Source organism: Sarcophilus harrisii, chromosome 5 (assembly GCF_902635505.1).
Source record: "Sarcophilus harrisii chromosome 5, mSarHar1.11, whole genome shotgun sequence".
NCBI classification, from domain to species: domain Eukaryota; kingdom Metazoa; phylum Chordata; class Mammalia; order Dasyuromorphia; family Dasyuridae; genus Sarcophilus; species Sarcophilus harrisii.
The window spans coordinates 162,148,941-162,166,539 of record NC_045430.1 but is presented as its reverse complement, the minus strand read 5'-3'; the positions used below and the strand labels follow the sequence as shown (position 1 = coordinate 162,166,539).

Below are 17,599 nucleotides of genomic sequence, written 5' to 3'. Positions count from 1 at the left end.
TCACTATTTGCCTTCTTAATACTTCTAAATCCCTATCCCTGGAAAAATCCAAGCGGCTGGCTGCAATCTAGAAATTATATTCCTATTATAGCAAAGTCCTCAAAGCTCTTCTGTAATTTATAATACCTAATAACATTTTGCAACTTGACTAAAAAAGTTCTTCATTGAGTTTCCTTTTACTGAAATAACCTTTTTTTTTGTGTGAAAATAACCACTTGTCAATTCTTATTTAAATAAAGATTACCAAAAAAGGAGGGCTATATATTTGAGAGGGTGGGATATAGAAGACAAAAGAGCAGCCTGGAATGAGTCAACAAAAGACTCACAGAGTGTGGTATCTGGAAAGGAATACCATGGCCATCAACTACAACAAAAGGAAACCTACACAAAAGGAATCCCTATTATATAACACCCAACAAGTGATCATTCAGCTTCTGCTTGAAGAACTCCATGAAGCCAAAACTTAAATCTGTGTCAAGATAGTCCATTTAACTTTTGGACAGCTCTAATTATTCACAAAGTTTACTCTGATATGAAACCTATACTGATGTTTTTGAAACTTTCATTGCTCCTGCTTCTGCCCCCAGATGCCAAATATTAAGAACAAATTTATCCCTTTTCCCCATGGTAGCCCTTCAAACACTTGAAAGCAACTATTAAGATGCCCTTACTGTATCCTCTTTTCCTCAGCCCAAGTATATCCAAATTTTTCAACAGATCCATATATGACATCCTCAATATCCTTTCACCTTATGAGTTTACTTATTCTGAATAATAAGAACAATGTTCTTATTAAAATGTGGTATCCAGAATTGAATACAATACACCAGATATATTTGGTGAGACTCATGCTCAGTGGTTCTATCTGAGAATATAGAGAGATGTGTACTTTTAAGATGGAAAGATGGAAAATGTTAACCAACTGTGAAAGATGGGCCATCATTTATTAAGTGCAGAAGTTACTCCAGAAGTAGAATCTGGGACTCGGTAGCAATGGAAAATGTGTTATGAAGTCAAAAAAATCAAGCAACCTGAAGAAAATCATTGAACCAACCACACCATGCCCATGGCTTACATAACCATTTAAAATTGCAAAGCATTTTACATGATCTCATTCATAGGTATGCAATGAAGTAGCTGTGCTCTGTGTCATTTCAGTCTCAAAATAACACTGTGAGGTGTGCATATTTATGTTACCTTGTAATATAGAAGGGTAAGCTTAAATCAGAACTGCCATCAAGCATCATGTACAATGCACCTTCCTTATACTGCCATGCTAAGTAATGAAGAAGCTTTGTTTCATTTAAGGGAGGAAAGGTAAGACCACTGACTTGGAAATATAAACAGGTCAAGGTCAATAGAGGTATTCTGACATTGGGACTATACAGAGTCAGCCAGGGTTAACTAAATAATCTATTCTCTAGCTTTGTATATTTGAGAAACTTGACCTTTTTTTCTGAACTTATTTCCCTAGAAGAGCTTTTAAAATATCAACTGTCTCATTAAAAGAGGGAGGTATCTTTCTGGTCCAGTAAGTAGGAGAGAAATGAAAGTCTTCTTGGATCCCTGATGAAAACTAGTGACAGCAAAGAGTAAAAGGAAAGTGCCTTTTGCAGAAGGACTATGGAGGGGAGCAATATAAGTTATTCTCAGATTCCTAGTGACATTTCTTCTTAGTCGCTCCTTTAAAATGAAAATATTAAGATTCTATACTTTTAAAAAAATCATACCAAATATCCTAAGTAGACCTCATTATCTTTTCTCCTAAAACTGCTCTTCTTTCAAACTTAGTTATTTCTGCTATAGAAACAACCTTGCAGTTTGCAAATCAGACATCATTAACCCATTCTACTTCATAGTACATGTCTAATGAATTGCTAATTCTTGTTGATTGTACCTCCACAGATCTCTTGCATTCATCATTGTCATGATTATTACCTTAGGTTCAGGTTCTCACTGCTTCCCATCCAGTTTACTATAATAGTCTCTATTTTTTCCTCTTTTAAAAAATTTTTGATACCTTTGTTTTTTCTCAGTAGTATTTTATTTTTCCAATTATATGTAAACATCATTTTCAACTTTCATTTTTTTGGTAAGATTCTGAGTTCAAAATTTTTCCTCTGTCCTTCCCTTATCTTTTTTCCCCTCCCCAAGACAACAAGCAATCTAATATAAGTTATACTGTATAATCATTTTAAACATATTGCCATTAGTAGTCATATGAAAGAAAAATCAGAACAAAAGGGAAACCATAAAAAAGAAAATCCACACAATTTTTTTTTTTTAAGGTGAAAAATGGTACGCTTCTATCAACATTCATTCTCTAGTTCTCTTTCTAAATGTGGGAGGCATTTTCCATCCCAAGTCTATTGGAATTGTCTTGGATTACTATACTGCTGAGAAGAGCTAAATCTATCATAGTTGATCATCATTTGCTGTGACCATGTAATAGTGTTCTCCTGGTTCTGCTTGCTTCACTTGGCATCATCTAAGTCTTTCCACAGGCTTTTGTGAAATCAGCCTGCTCATCATTTCTTATAGAATTATAATAGTCTCCCAATTAGTTTCCCCTACTTCCTGTCTTTCCTCTTTCTAATTCATCCTTCACAAAGCTGGCAAAATCATCTTCCTAAGACAGAGGTGTGATTGTGTTCCTCCCCTATTCACAAATCATACCAGTGCTTTGACATATGTCATTTCAGTTTTCAGTCATATCTGACTTCATGACCTCATCTGGGGCTTTCTTAGCAAACATACTAGAGTGGTTTGCCATTTCATTTTTCAGCTTAATTTACAGATGAGGAAACTGAGGCAAACAGGGTTAAATGACTTGTCCAGGGTCATATAGCTAGTAAGTGTCTGAAGCCAGATTTGAACTCATTAAGATCAGTCTTCCTGATTCTAGGCAGGGCACTCTATCCACTAACTACCTAGCCTTATGCCCATACTTAGCATATAGTAGGCACTTAAACATTTACTGAATGACTAGGAAAAAAAATGGGATGTTAAAACCCAAGGTCACACAAGGAAAAACTGTCAGAGGTAGAATTTGAACCAAACCTCCATGATACTGCCTCGCTCCTATGTGAAACAAAATGAACCATATATCATCTTTCTAGGCCTTAGTTTCCTAATCTATAAAGTCCAAAATATTCTCAATGAGTCCCAATTCTAAGTCTAGAGATGGAATGCAATATGTTTGAAAAACAATAATGTGAAAAGTCTGGGAAGACAGATAGAATATAGTCTTTAAAGTCAGAGTTCTTAACCTTTTTTGTGTCATGGATGCCCCTGTCCCCCAGCAGTCTGGTGAAATTGCTAGATGGACAACTCAGAAAAAAAAAAAAAAAAAAAAAAAGAGTTTAAGGAAGTATTCACTTCCAATGAAAGGTCAGTGAAAATAAAAAATGTATTTTTTCCCACCCAAGTTCATGGATCTGCTGAAATCTGTCCAAGGCCTCCAGGTTAATAATCCTTACTTTAAAGGGCTTTTAAAATGTCAAAAAGAAGAATCTACATTTTATCTTAGAAGCAGTTGGGAACACTGAAGCTTTCTCAATAGACTGATTTAATCAGACCTCATAACTATGAAAATATCAGTATGATAGAGCTAAACATTTCAAATTTAGCTTAGGGTCACTGATACAGTTGTTCTTCAATTTTAACTTAATAGAAATGCTATTTTCCAGTGTGCATGTAAAATCACATTTTTTGGGAAGCTACACAAATTATTTTATGTAATTCTATAACAAATATGTATTTATGTAATTTATGTAATTCTATAACATGGGGGAAAAATAGCCTTTAACATAATTTCATATGATCCTAATGACAGAAAACCTTATGAATTTAGCTAGGGCATGAATGATTAGTCCTTTTTTATGTAAACAAAAAACCCAGAGAGTTCCATTGCTTTACTTCCAGTTCTTCTGATTCTATTCTCCTACTATTCTTCTCTCATTTTCTGTTTGCCTCTTTTGCATACAGTGTTGCCTTAAAGCAAGGCAAATATAGTAAAACAGTTAATTCAGAACTTCAAGTCCCCAGGGAGAGTACAAATTACTTTTATTATTCACATAATATTGGTTTGAATTCTAAACTTTGCAAATAGCTTCCAAACAGTCAGCACAAGCCATTTTGGTTCTCAAAGATTTCTTGCTCATGGCTGTTATCATACACTCCCATCTAGTGGAAAAAAGTGCAAGTTCTCTTTCTGAGGTTTCTATTCATTTCCTCCTGTTCTTTATAAATGCTCAGGGAGGGATTTTTGATGCTCTTTAAATACATTTTTGTTGAACCTGATAACTGTTTCTCTGAGGAGAAGGTATAAAAACAAACAGGCTAAGTTTTTCAAAAATTTAAATATGTACTATTTTGTCAAAGAGACTTCTCATCTAAGAAGTAGACCTAGCCAACAAAAGCGTTGCCCAAAGGAGGTCCTATAATAGGAATCAGGATAGGGGATTGTAAGGTTGTGTCCAAATCCCTATGGATGCCATTAAAACAGAGAAACAGTTATTCTGTTACTTAAGGTATGGCTATACATACACAATGAAGAATGAAAAGCAAAATTTTGGAAATGATGTCAAACAGGAAAATGAAAAGTTTTACTAAATAAAATAATTCTTGCTTGTTTATAGAATATCCAAATATAACAAGACAAGATATCAGATAGTTTCTGTAAAATATGTATTTAGGTATATGTAATATGTATATGAGAGAGGAAGGAGGGAAATTGGAAATAAAGGATTTTTGTCATCTAAGATATTACTCACTGAGGTGACCCCAGAAAGTTATCTGCAAGATCTGGTAGGTTTTCTATAACCAGAAAAACCTCAAGGCAAATCTAGCTACTTAGCTAGTTTGACCCATAAGGTAAGTGTTTTTCTGTCATGTGAGAATCAGCCTAAAGAACCCCAAAACAATGAAGTAATGAAGCAGTTATTAAAAAAACAAAAAGTAAAATACCTCTTTGTGACACATTACATATTTCCCATTGAAACAGCAATATGTTACACCAAGTCAACCTTGGAGAAGCAAATAAAAATACTGGCTAGTTTTAACTCCCAGGAGATAAGGTTCATTACAATGAATATGAAAGTAAACATAAATCACAAAAATGCACCTTTTGTGCCTAAAGCTATATGGAAGGAAAGAAAGTAAGAAGACAATTCACTTGGGGTCTAGGAGGTTTAGGGTTATATTGGGTGCTTAGAATATTAAATTTCATCTCCTCTGTCTTTCTGTCTGCTTTTCTAAGAACAGTGACTGGTAAAACACTACTCCCTTACTGAGAGCTATCTCCACTAGTTCTGCCCTCAGTCAGTAACATATGGAATACATTCACCATGCTTAGGAAAAAACTGTAACTTAAAATATATTGTCAAGTATATACAAATTAATCTATAGGTTCTGCCAATAGTGATGTTTTCCTTTCTTAAACTGCAGTGTGAAAGAGAAAGTGGCATAACCTTGGCTGAATGAGCACTCTTAAGATTTTGGGGCTGATTATAGTAGATCCTTTTATATTGTGGATAAAATGGAGAACAGCCTATTGCCTACAGTGCAGTTATTAAAAGGTAATTACAAACAGAACCAGCACTGGCTGGATGGATAATTGGAATTAATCCTTTTTAGCTCCAATCTTATACTGTAAACAATAGAAGGGAAAAGTCTAGTTCTTAGATCTGAGATATGAGATACAGAAGCTTCTATTTTAAATTTTAACCTTTCAAATGAACTCTGAAAGGCTTTATATTTGACAAACAATGTTACACAGTGGATAGAAAGCTAGCCTTGAAGTCAGAGAAATAAGATCAAATCTTGTCTCTGACATTTGCTGTATGATTGACCAAGCCTCCTCTATGTTGATTTTAAACTCAGCAAGAAAGGGATTTCTGTCATCAACATACTGACTTAGAAAACCACAAATAATAATTATCTTTCATTATATTTTAGTTTTATTTTATTAAATATTTCCCAATTATATTTTATTCAGATTTAGGCAGCAAAGGAGTTTTATACCTCTCAAAGTAGTAAGGAATAAGACATTTCTCCTCTAGTCTAAGTCCATAAATGAATTCACAAAGGGAATTTCTTCACCTAAGAAGTCTTCCTTCACCAGGAAAATCCATAGATCTGGTCCCGATCTAGATGTTATCTCTATTCTTATACTTGAAAATATTTTTTGGGATCTTAAAAAAAAAAAAAGGAAATCATTTGGAAGACAACCAATGACTGAATAACCAAATGAATTGATGGCCAACACTCCATGGCCTGTGCTGGACACGCTCTTTCACTGTCTGAATCCTTTAGTGAACTTGATCAACTCTACAAATTCTCTGCTTGAATCCCCTGTGTTCCCTGTGTTCTCTTGTTACTTATGAGCTTTCAGCTTCAACAGTCAATTGCTCCCTGTATCAATCTTCTCTTCTACTCATATGCTATTGAACTGGCCAAGAAGTCTCCCAACTACGCTTCCTGCATCAACTACAAATTTTTGTTATTTAATCTCAGTTAGGTCTTCTCTGTATGAAGACAATCTTTTTTATTCTTTCACAATTTATTTTCCGTCATTTCACTCTCATCTTCTTTCTTAAACCTACTCAGAAGTGTCAACCATGGATTCTCACCTTATACTTAACAATAAATTTCAGCCCAGCCCTATGAGCTCTGTTTTCCTGTCCTCATCTCATTTTGACATTATCACCCACTTTCCCTCCTTAAATCGAGACTCTGATTGAGAAATGATTCTTTTCAACAAGGTCAGTCTTCTATATGTATCTTAGATTTGATCCCTCCCATATTCTACAGCAGATGAACTTGCATCCCCATCCTCCTCTTTCCTTAATCATCAACATTTCCTCTAGTTATTGGTTCCATCCTTGTTACTTATGAATGTGTCCAAGTCTCTGCTATCCTTTAAAAAAAAAAAAAAAAAACTCAACTCAAAGAACTACAGAGATAATTATCATCCTAAATTTTTCCTCCCTTTCTCAATCAAACTCCTTGATAAAAGTTGTCTACACGATGCATCCACTTCTCTTTTTGATCTCTTTGATAAAACTTTTAAATCTGATTTCCAACTTGTCTTATACTTACAATCCTTTATAATCTGGCCTCATCCTATCTTTCTAGCCTTCTTACACTATAATAATCCCCATCATACATACATCTATAGTCTCTTCAGATCAATTTCCTTACTGTTCCTAGAACTCATTCTTTTTTTCATTTCCAGGATTTTGTATTGGCTATTCTTCCACACCTAGGATGTTCTCCCTGACTTCCTTCAAGACTTAGCATCAATTCCACCTTCCAAATGAGTTCCTTCCTGGTCCCCCAGTGTCTTTCCCTCCAAAGATTCTTTCTTTCGCTCTTTCTTTTTTCTCTCTCTACCTGCCTTACCTACCTAGCTATTCATCCATTGGCCTAGCTAATGGAAAACATAATAATTACATATGTACATATTCTCCTTCTTTACAATAAACATTTTATATATTAAAATTATATTGATATCTATATTGTGTATGTATATATATATATATTTCCTTCTTTGTAATATAAGCTCCATGAGAGTAGAGAATGCTCCACTTCTGTTTTTGAATCTTTAGTACCTGAGACATAACTTAATAAATGTTTGCTTCTTTTATTGATTGCTAGCTTACAGTCTTAGAAAGCTGCCAGGCCACTGAATGGTTAAGAGCCTTACACATTATCCCACAACTTATTTGTGTGAGAGGAAGGAAAGGAACCCAAGATTTCCTGAATTCAAGACCTGCCCTGTATTTCCTATTCCAGACTGCCTTGCAAAACAAATACACACACATATACACATTCAAAGAGCACGCTGGTGGTTAAGTAAGAAGTACTGTAACAAAATACTAAAATCTAGAGTAAATGACTATTACCTTTATAGAATATTACATAAATGTTTAAAATCAGAGGGGTCATAAAGTATTACTCAGTAGTGGTTGTGGTGGTGGTAGCAATACTAGTAGTAATAACAGTAGTATTAATAGCTAACATGTAAATAACAGCTAGGTGGTACAGTGGACAGAGTTCCCAGTCTAAAGGCAGGAAGATCTGAAATTCAAGTCCAGTCTCAGATAACTTACTAGCTGTGTGAACCTGGGTTAATCATTTAATCCTGTCAGTCTCGGTTCCTTTGTTTATAAAATGTGCTGAAGAAAGAAACAGCAAACCTCTCCATTACCTTTTCCAAGAAAATCCCAAATGGGAAAAACAGACAAAATTAAACAACAAAAAAATAACACTTTAAGGTTTGATATCTCATTGGATTCTCACAACAATAGCATGTATATCATAAGATTATCATCACCATTTTATAGATAAGGAAACAGAGACAAAGAGGCTGAGTGCTTATTCAGGGTCACATCACTAGTATCTGAGAGAGCATTCAAACTCAACTTTTCTTAATTCAGTCAGTTCCGGATGCACTCTGTCACCTAGTTATAATTCTTCCTCCTCTCCTGTTTTATACTTAGTATCAAAAAGACAACTTCTGCAGCTTTTCTGAGACAAGTAAATGGAGCTTCAATTCAAAGAAAGGAAGTCCTTGAAATAATATCAACATTTAACATTGGTTTAATTTAATCAGGTCATGGTTGCAAACTGTAATTTTAAATAATCAGAAGATAGTTTTTGGTAATAAGCATATACAAATATGGCTAGAAATCTTTGTTATTGCTACTGAACCTGACAAACATGTGTTAATCTATTTTTGGATGTGTGGAGGTTTTTTGTCTACTCAAAACCAATCAAAACCAGTTTGAATAGAAGTATATTTTACATTCCAAACTTTTCCTCTATTGATTTGGAACTCTCTTTACTGTTCTATTAATAATCCCAAGGACTTCACATTAATTATAGTTGAAATGAGATGACTATAACTTAGACATTTGTAAGAATATATAACTTCAGAACTTTTTACTTTAGTGTTTTATCTTGTTTACTTAGTAAATGCTCAGAACTCAATAAAAATATTTGTTGGTAGATATCCATCAGAGGTCCCTAACTTTTAGGAAGCTACTTTGTAATTCTTCATATCAGTGGAAGGATAGGATATAATGTTAGTAAAGAGAGAAGAGATAGATGAAGTCTCTTGATTATATATTAAGCATTAACTCATTAGGCCTTTCAAACAATCCTCTCAAGTTGTTAATATAGGTAATATTTTCATCCTGATTTTATAGATGAGGAAACTGAGGCTTAGAGACTTAATTATCACAAGACTTGGAAGCCTCTGAGACATCAGTTTCAGCATTCTCCAGATCTGGTACATTTCCCATCATACTGCACAGTTTCCTAATGGAGAACCTGCTTTTTTATTTCCCCAAAGTCCTTAAATCATTAGATGGCAGGATGAGAAACAAGGAAGGAGGGAGGCAGTGACACAAGGGAGGGGCTACCATTTGCAGTTGCAGATCCTTCTCCAGTGATTATTTTGGTTGAATACATCCAGGGTACATAACAGTAGTACCCAGCTTAGAACAGAAATTTACCCAATAGATCTTGAAAACCTACCCCCAGATCCCAAGCCACTGCGAGTTCTTGAGCAGATCAAATGACAGAGAATCAAAGAAACTTAATGGCAGAAGTTTGGTATAATGAAAAGAACAATAGAAAAAAACAGGAAACGTGTAATATAGTCCTAGCTTGAGGACCTCAAATAATTGACTTTGCCTCATCTATAAAATGAAGAACTTAAACTAGATTATCTCTATATGATTTTCTATCACTATAATTTTGTGATCTAATGATTCAGTTTTTAGTATTTTCCTCTACTTAACCCACTCTTGTTCTGAGGGGAAATAAGAAGGCTGTTAAAACCTGGCATCCAGGTTTGGCACATCACATACTTTGAATTTCCTCACTGATGTCAAGTTTTCCTTTGAAGGTGAATTTGGTCTTCAGAAATAGCCAGATCATTTAAATAAACTTTGGCAAAACTAAATTTTTAAAATTGAACTTATGATGAATAAGATCAAAATCAAATGAGAACTTTTTGATAATGGTTAACATGTGGCCAATTAAGGGAAGCCCATATATTTAAAGAAATGGTACCATTACAGGGAATATGTTAGTAGTATGTCAAAGTAGCACTCCTAAAGTGCTAGCACATAAGTTTTGGTAGACATTGTTCAAATAATCAGTTTCAATATCTTCTTATTAAACTTTGAAGTTTCCTGGCTGTGGGAAGCAGAGCTTTATTCCTTATCTCTTGGAATGGCAGCACATCAGGAAAAGTAAGTTCAAAAGTACTACTCAGAGTATCATATGATAGTTATTATACATGTATTATTCACATATATTTGGGAAATAGTGCTCTAAATATATTTCCTGCTGGTTGGTTGAAATCCCAAGGGCCTAATGACCTTTGTACCTACATGTATCATTTCTGTGATCAAATAAGGATGTTGCCTTCTGTATATCTAATTTTTTTTTAATATATAAAAGTTACTAACTAGATTCAAGTGTTAAGGGATAATAAATGAGTAAAAGGTGACATCTAAAGGGTAAGAGTGGTGACTCTGAACTTCAACTTTACCAAAGCAAAAAACAAAAACAAAACAAAAACCTGAGATGATATCCAGGTGGAAGGCAGAAAAGCAGTTAACAAAGAAATCTATTAAGTAAATTCTATGCAAACTGATGATTCAAACATATATTTAGAAATGGTACAAGAATTAGACTAAAGTTCAACCCTGAGCAGAGAATAAATATTAAAAGAAACAAGAAGTCTCCACGACTGCTACCAACGTTTATAAAATTCCTGAGGGCATTCTTTCCTTTGAATCTTATGAATTGCCTATGTGATGTGAAAAAAGATGTAAAAAAAGCCTTAGGGAGGTTGTGTGACTTGCCCAAATCTACAGTTGATTAGGATCAAAAGAAAATTCAAATTTTCAAATTCAAAAAGTCAAAGAGGACTCCAAGTCCTCTACTTTTTATTAGAAAGGTTTGTACCACTTACACAGTATACCACAATTTCCTACGAGACATATTTAATCTAAAGGTAAAAGTCATATCATTTTTAAAAAGAGAAAAAAAAAAAAAGAAAATAGTACTTTTGCAATCAATGATTGGAGAATTTCTCAACTTTTACAATCAATGGTTGGGAAAACAGCACATAGAAATGATGAAAAAAGGCAAAATAAATCATTTGAATTACTTAAAATTAAAGTTTCAGACATAAAATCATTTCAGATAGTATAAAGAAGCTAACAATTATATCATAATAAAACTAGAGCTGGTAGAGACCTCAGCAGAGCCCATCTAATACATAACTCCCTAATTCTGCAAAGAAAAAGGCATCAAAATATTAAGACTTGCCTAAGTCATACAAATAGTTAATGTAGAAGAATTTAAATTTTTGTTCCAGAATCCAATCCTCTTTCTTTTATCGATGCTGCTTTAGTTAATTTTGGGGGCAAAATCACCTTTGCAAATACTATCTCCAAAAACAAAACAAAACAAAACAAAAAACAACAAAAAAAAACCAAAAAGGTCTTAACTACAGAGAACTGACACAAATATACAGAACTTGGAACCATTTCACAACATATAAAGGGTCAAAGCAGCAAGTGTCTGGGGCTGGATTTGAACTCAGGTCTTCTTGACACCAAGTCTATTACACTATCCACTGAGCCACCTAATTGTTTCAGTCTGAACAGTTGCTCTGAAAAGTAATTTAAGATTATGAAAAAAAATCACTAAACTAGCAAGTTTTCCAAGATGGCTGAGCACATATGAGCTACTGTTGCTTTGTAATTAGGGAAAAATCAACTTTACCTGAGAACAGAACTAGCTTGCAACTAAAAAGGGAAAATGGGCTTGCCATACACTCAAAGACAGAAGGCTGTGAGCTGGGAATGGATTGTGTTTGGCTGCCTGGCAAGACCTATGGAATGTCTAAATAAGAAAAAAATCACAAGCAGCCAAATTCAAGTTTCATGTTTCTTTTGGGTGCCTCAAAATGTCCAGTTGTATACAGCTCATACTTTTATACCCAGGAGTTTTTACTGCACTACAAATAAATGGTCCACATTGGGTAGGAAGTGATATTTCCCCCTCACCCCCCACAGGGTAAAATAGAGGGAGGGTACAAAGAAAGAGAAGGTTATATCCGGGAGGCTGTCACCATAAGAAAGAGTTCCAAGTTCCATCTCTAGCTGTGGAAATAAAGTCAAAAGGATAAGTAACATATTTTGTTATAGCCCAGACTATAAAGGCCAGAACGAAGAGAGAAACTTATCTCTAATGCACATCAGAAAAAAGATAGATGGATTTTTGTCTCAAATGACCTTGGAAAAACCATGATAGATATGAGGGCTTGTCTAGGCTCGTTGTCTTTTATGGTTATTAATAAATTCTGAGGTTACATCTGGGTGAAATCATTAGTCTTTGTATAGGAGAATGGAAATGAACAATCCTTTTTACATATCAAAGATCTGCCATTGTTGAGCTTTGAAAAATCATAACTGTGTCAGGGAAGATTTAGGCTAAATTAGTCATTCCATTTAAGATTAGCCAGAGTTTGTGAAGCTGGAAGGTAGGAGGAGGATGTAGTGGAATAAGCCAAAAAAAAGATTTCTAGCATAGGTCTTTGAAGTCTCTTATCAATTCTACTGGCAAAGTCAATGCAAAATTAACTCAGTTACTTTTCTGTTATCAACATATACATATTTTATATAAAGATAAACACATATTAAGCATATGCATGTATTTACAACATACACATATATAAAAAACTATATATGTATGTTTATGTGTATTATGGCTTATAAAAATCCCAACTCTACAATATCTAGATAGCTAAGCAACATACAAACAAGTTCAGTTGGTAAAAAAAAAAGTATTAAGATGACAAAGGTCTCATTTTAAAATATATTATATCTGATTTAAATTCAATATCTAAACTAAGTTTTGTAAGATTCAAATCATCTATCTCTTCACAGCAGCAAAACAGTTTAAAAACTTTTACATGAAAAATTATACTATAAGAACATATAACAAACAGGAAAAATGCACACAGACATAGTATTAGATTAATAAAACAGGAATTTCAATCTTTTATTTTCAGAAAAAGCTGACATTTTTTCATACACTTAGTCTGGGCCAACTCTATACTGTGAACAGGATTATGAAATGACAGTACACTTTAGCCCAGTAGAGGGTAGTATAGCCTCTCACAAAGCAGGAAAAATCAGCTCTCATAGAAGTTTTATCAACTTTAAAGAAATGAAGTACTCTGTAACATCCAACTTTATATTTACAGATTTTATCTTTCAAAGGCATCCTAGAAACATGACCCCCTTGAGAAGGAAACATAAGGCAGCACAATTATAAAGTCCCTTTGAAGGTGTATTGGAAGTCCCTTGGAAAGCTGTCTGCTTTAAAAATAAACATGAATACTCACATATCAGCATAGGTGAAAATGGGTATTTTATAGCCAGCTACTAAAAAATATATGGAAGGCTGTGATGCTTCTCTATAAACAGAATATTCAAGCATTTTAATAATATGCTTCTTTTTCTATCTAAAATAAGCTTCTTCTTAGGAACAGTATTCTGAGGCAGAAAGATCAAACATGTGGCCAACACTCCTTAGAACAGCTTAAATTAGATTAAAAAGTAATTGGGAAATATTTAACAAATAAACAAAAATACAACAAAACACAGATAATATTACATTTTAGAACAAACTCAATATGTACAATTTAGAACAAACTCAACAGCCAGGGATCCCCCTGAAGGGATCCTTACTGGAAAGCTTGGTGACCTCTGTTTCTATCTCTAAGCTCCTGCTATGAACCTTAAAATTTGAAAAGTATTATGCTCTTATATGACTGTAATTTTCATAACAACCAATTAAGAATGTCAAATGACTATAAGTGACTGAGAAAAATTTGAGAAGAATTATCTATTCCTTTTTGATTCTAACCATTATATAAATAAATGTGATTTATGCCAGCATATTATATAATAAAGTTTTCTTCTTTTAAAAGTTGCTAGAACATTTCATATTTTTTTCTTAGCAGTCATATTTACTGCTTTTTAAAAGACCTTCAGGGTCCTGAATTAATATTTATTAATACTGTTATACAGTAGATTACTTTTTATCGCCAGTGTAACCACAATTTTAAATAACCCCCCACAGCATCATTAACAGGCAAAAAGTGAGATTAATTGTTTTATTTCATTGAGACGAGTAAGGCTCTCTCCTTTATTCTAGAACTCAAAGTCCCGCTATGCCATCTCCTATTATCTCCTCTTTTGCAATACCTAAGGAAGAGATGTTCCTTCTTTCTACGTGTTTCCTCAAAATTTTCCATTCCATCTCCTCCTAGAGCTTGGCAGTTTTTATTATTCTCTCTGGCTTGTTCATTTGCACTGACTTATCTACTACTTCTCATCTACCACTACTATCCTAACTCCTTACCTATTACCTACAAGCTCAAGTCTCTGAAATTCTGAAAAATAAATTAAAAACTCTTCCCCTGATCCTGCCAAGCCCTCATATTCTTACCCTATATCTCTACTCCCTTTTATAACTTAAAAGTTTTGATGTCTATACTAGCAGATTCTACTTCTTTACTGCCCTTACCTCTTGCTTTTAAGATTGTTCCAAGTAGTCTTTTAGCCCCACCACTCCTCCAAAACTTCTCTCTCCAAGGTTATCAACTATATATTATTTGCTAAGTCCAGTGGCTTTTATAGTACTCACAGGTGAAGTCCAAACCAGATTAAAATATAATTGGCAGTATTTATATATTCAAAATATAATTGGAGAAAATATAACAAAATAAATTAAAACATTATAAAATTCTATTTTAGACCATCCATCTCTCCTGGAATTTTCTCTTTTTTAGCTCCTGAGACATTCTCTAACCCCTTCTCTCCAGTTCTTTCCTCTCAGTTTCCTTTTGCTGAATCATAAAATATCTACCTTCCCCTAATTAAAATTTAACCTCAAAAACTCAGATCAGACCTCTTCAACTCCTTTTTTCAACCCCCTCTCATCTTATTACCTTATATGTGTTCAATATAGATGATTCTCTTATCTAGTCCAACATTTCCTTAAATGCCACTTTTTCCAACTTCCTATTGGACATCTTCTATTGAATGTGCCATGGACATCTTAAAATCGCATCCCCCTCCCCCCAAATGCCTTAAACCTCTCTGTTTCTGGTGAAGAAACCATCATCTTGTAAATCATCCAGATTAGCAATCCTTACTCTTCCTTCCCCCTTCCCTATATTCAAACAGATGCTAAATCTTATCAATTCTACTTCTACTACATTTATATCTATCCCTTTCTTTCTAACTACTTAGTCACTACTCTAGTTCAGTCTTTATTTACCTCTCCTAGACTAATATAATACCTCTAAATTGGTCTCTCTGCTTCCAGGCTCACATCTCTACAATCCATTCTCTACAGTTATCAAAATAATCTTTTTGAAATATCAGGTGTGATTATATCACTTGCTCAAAAATCTTCAGTGGCTCCCTCTTCTTTCTAGATTAAAAATGCAAACACATACATACACACACACACACACCTAAAATGTAAAGCTTCTCATAATTTGGTTTCTACCTACCTTTCTCAATTTATTTCATATTGCCAGCCCATCTATCCTACTATCTTTCCAAACTTAGTATTCTATCTCCATCCCCTCACTGCCCATATATACCATTTATTTTCCATGTCTGAAATACACTCCTTCTCTTCTCATCCCTTTCTCCTAGAATCCTAAATTTCAGTTAAACTTCAGTTCAGGGGCTAACTCTCTTATCCGTCTAGTTGCCCAGATTAAGTTGATCTGAATCAATTACTCCCTCAATTCTCTTCCCTCATGTCAAAATGCCCAATGAGCTTCCAAATCATGTTGATTCTACATCATGTTTTCATCTTTCCACCAGAAAGTCACCATTTTAGTATGAGCCATTTTCATCAGCATCTGAGCTGCCACAATAACCTGATAATTTGTTTCCTTATGTCCACTTTCTTCTTTGCACAAAGTATTTTTTTCTAAAATACAGGTCTCCCCATTGCCACTACTTGCTCTAGATATTTCAGTGGCTCACTATTCCTTCCAAGACAAAACACAAATTCCTTCATGTAGTATTTAAATCTTCTATAAGCTGATTTCAGACTACCTTTCCAGATTCCCTTTATATCACTTTGTATACATTCCAGACAAATTGGATTATCTGCAGTTCTCTGAATATGGTATATTTTAGCTTTAGTAACTATGCCTTTAGAAAAAGCTTTCCATCATGTCCAGAAAGGCTCTCCCCTCCATAATGCTGCTCTTTGTCCCTCTCAGGATAGGTTTCAACTTCTGCATAAGACCTTTCTTAATTACCCCTAGTTCAAATGTTCTTTCTTCTCTTCCCTTCCATCAAAATTATTTTTATTTTCTTTGTATATATTTACTGGGTACATGGGTACACTTCCCAGCCTCCAGTAAAATGTAAATCTTTTGAAAGCAAAGCCAAGTTTTCATTTTTGTTTGTGTCCCAAATGTCTAACTTCGTACCTGGGATTCATTCAATACAATAATCATTAATCAACTTACTTTATATAAGGCTTTATGGTTTACAAAATATTCGTCTCACAATAGCTTTATGGTCACACAGCTAGTAATTGTCAGAACTGGAACTCTGAGCTCAGATCTTCTGACTCAGTCCATCATTTTTTCAATTACATGTTATAGGAATGATCTCATTGTTAAGAGTCTCCAAGTGATGATATTGCTGATCAGTTAGTATGCATCTCATATAATATCATAGTCAAATAAGATTACAATTGTATTTCCCCAAATTTTTGTATTTTTATTTTATTATAACATACTGATGATGCTAATGTAGAAAATATGTTAGTTGGGGCACTGTTGTATCTTAAATACAGAAGCAAAGATGTAATCCCAACAGGTTAATAAAAGACTCATTTGCTACTCCAAAAATATCAGATTCCTCTTTCTAGACCTAAAGGCAATTTAAAAGGAAAACGAACAAATCAAGTCCTTTAAAACATGGTTCTGTGGTCAAATTAACTCATTACAAAATTATGACAGGAAGAAAAAAGAGATTTGTATTTTATTCACATCTCAGAATAAAGAATGGTAGATCTGTATTAGCAATCATGACAGACAAACTCGGCCCTTTCTCACTGTACAAAAAAAAAAAAAAAAAAAAAAAGCCAAAGAATTATTGCCATAGAAAGAACTTGCTAATAATGCAGGATTTAATTTTTAAAAAGCATTACCTCCAGAAGTGTAGCTCGAATCCTTCACATTTTTCCTTGCATTTTAAGCAGGGGGCACCAAATCCTTGCTCATGACCTAAGCCCATCTGTTCAAGAGAAAACAAGACAATGTGCCTTTAATGCAAGTTTGAAATTAAAATTTTTAAAAAGTCTGCTACCACTAATTTTCCATTTGTAGTTTTTAAAAACTATTTGGCTGGAGGAAGAGGAGAATACTATATCATTAAACTGTGGCAACACCTTGGTAGATTGATGTTATCCCAAGTCCAATGGAGAGAAAATTATGGATGTTAGTAATACTTACATCATT

General features: G+C 34.0%; 1 protein-coding gene across 3 annotated transcripts in view; it reads right to left on the bottom strand.

Annotated features, from left to right (window-relative positions):
* TES (testin LIM domain protein) overlaps window positions 1-17,599 on the bottom strand; it is a 106,871-nt gene that overhangs the window by 18,809 nt on the left and 70,463 nt on the right. For all 3 annotated transcript variants that reach the window (XM_012550993.3, XM_012550992.2, XM_003771539.4), the window contains exon 2: window positions 17,290-17,375. In XM_012550993.3, coding sequence (XP_012406447.1) covers window positions 17,290-17,375 — 86 coding nt within the window. The remainder of the gene's footprint in view (window positions 1-17,289; window positions 17,376-17,599) is intronic.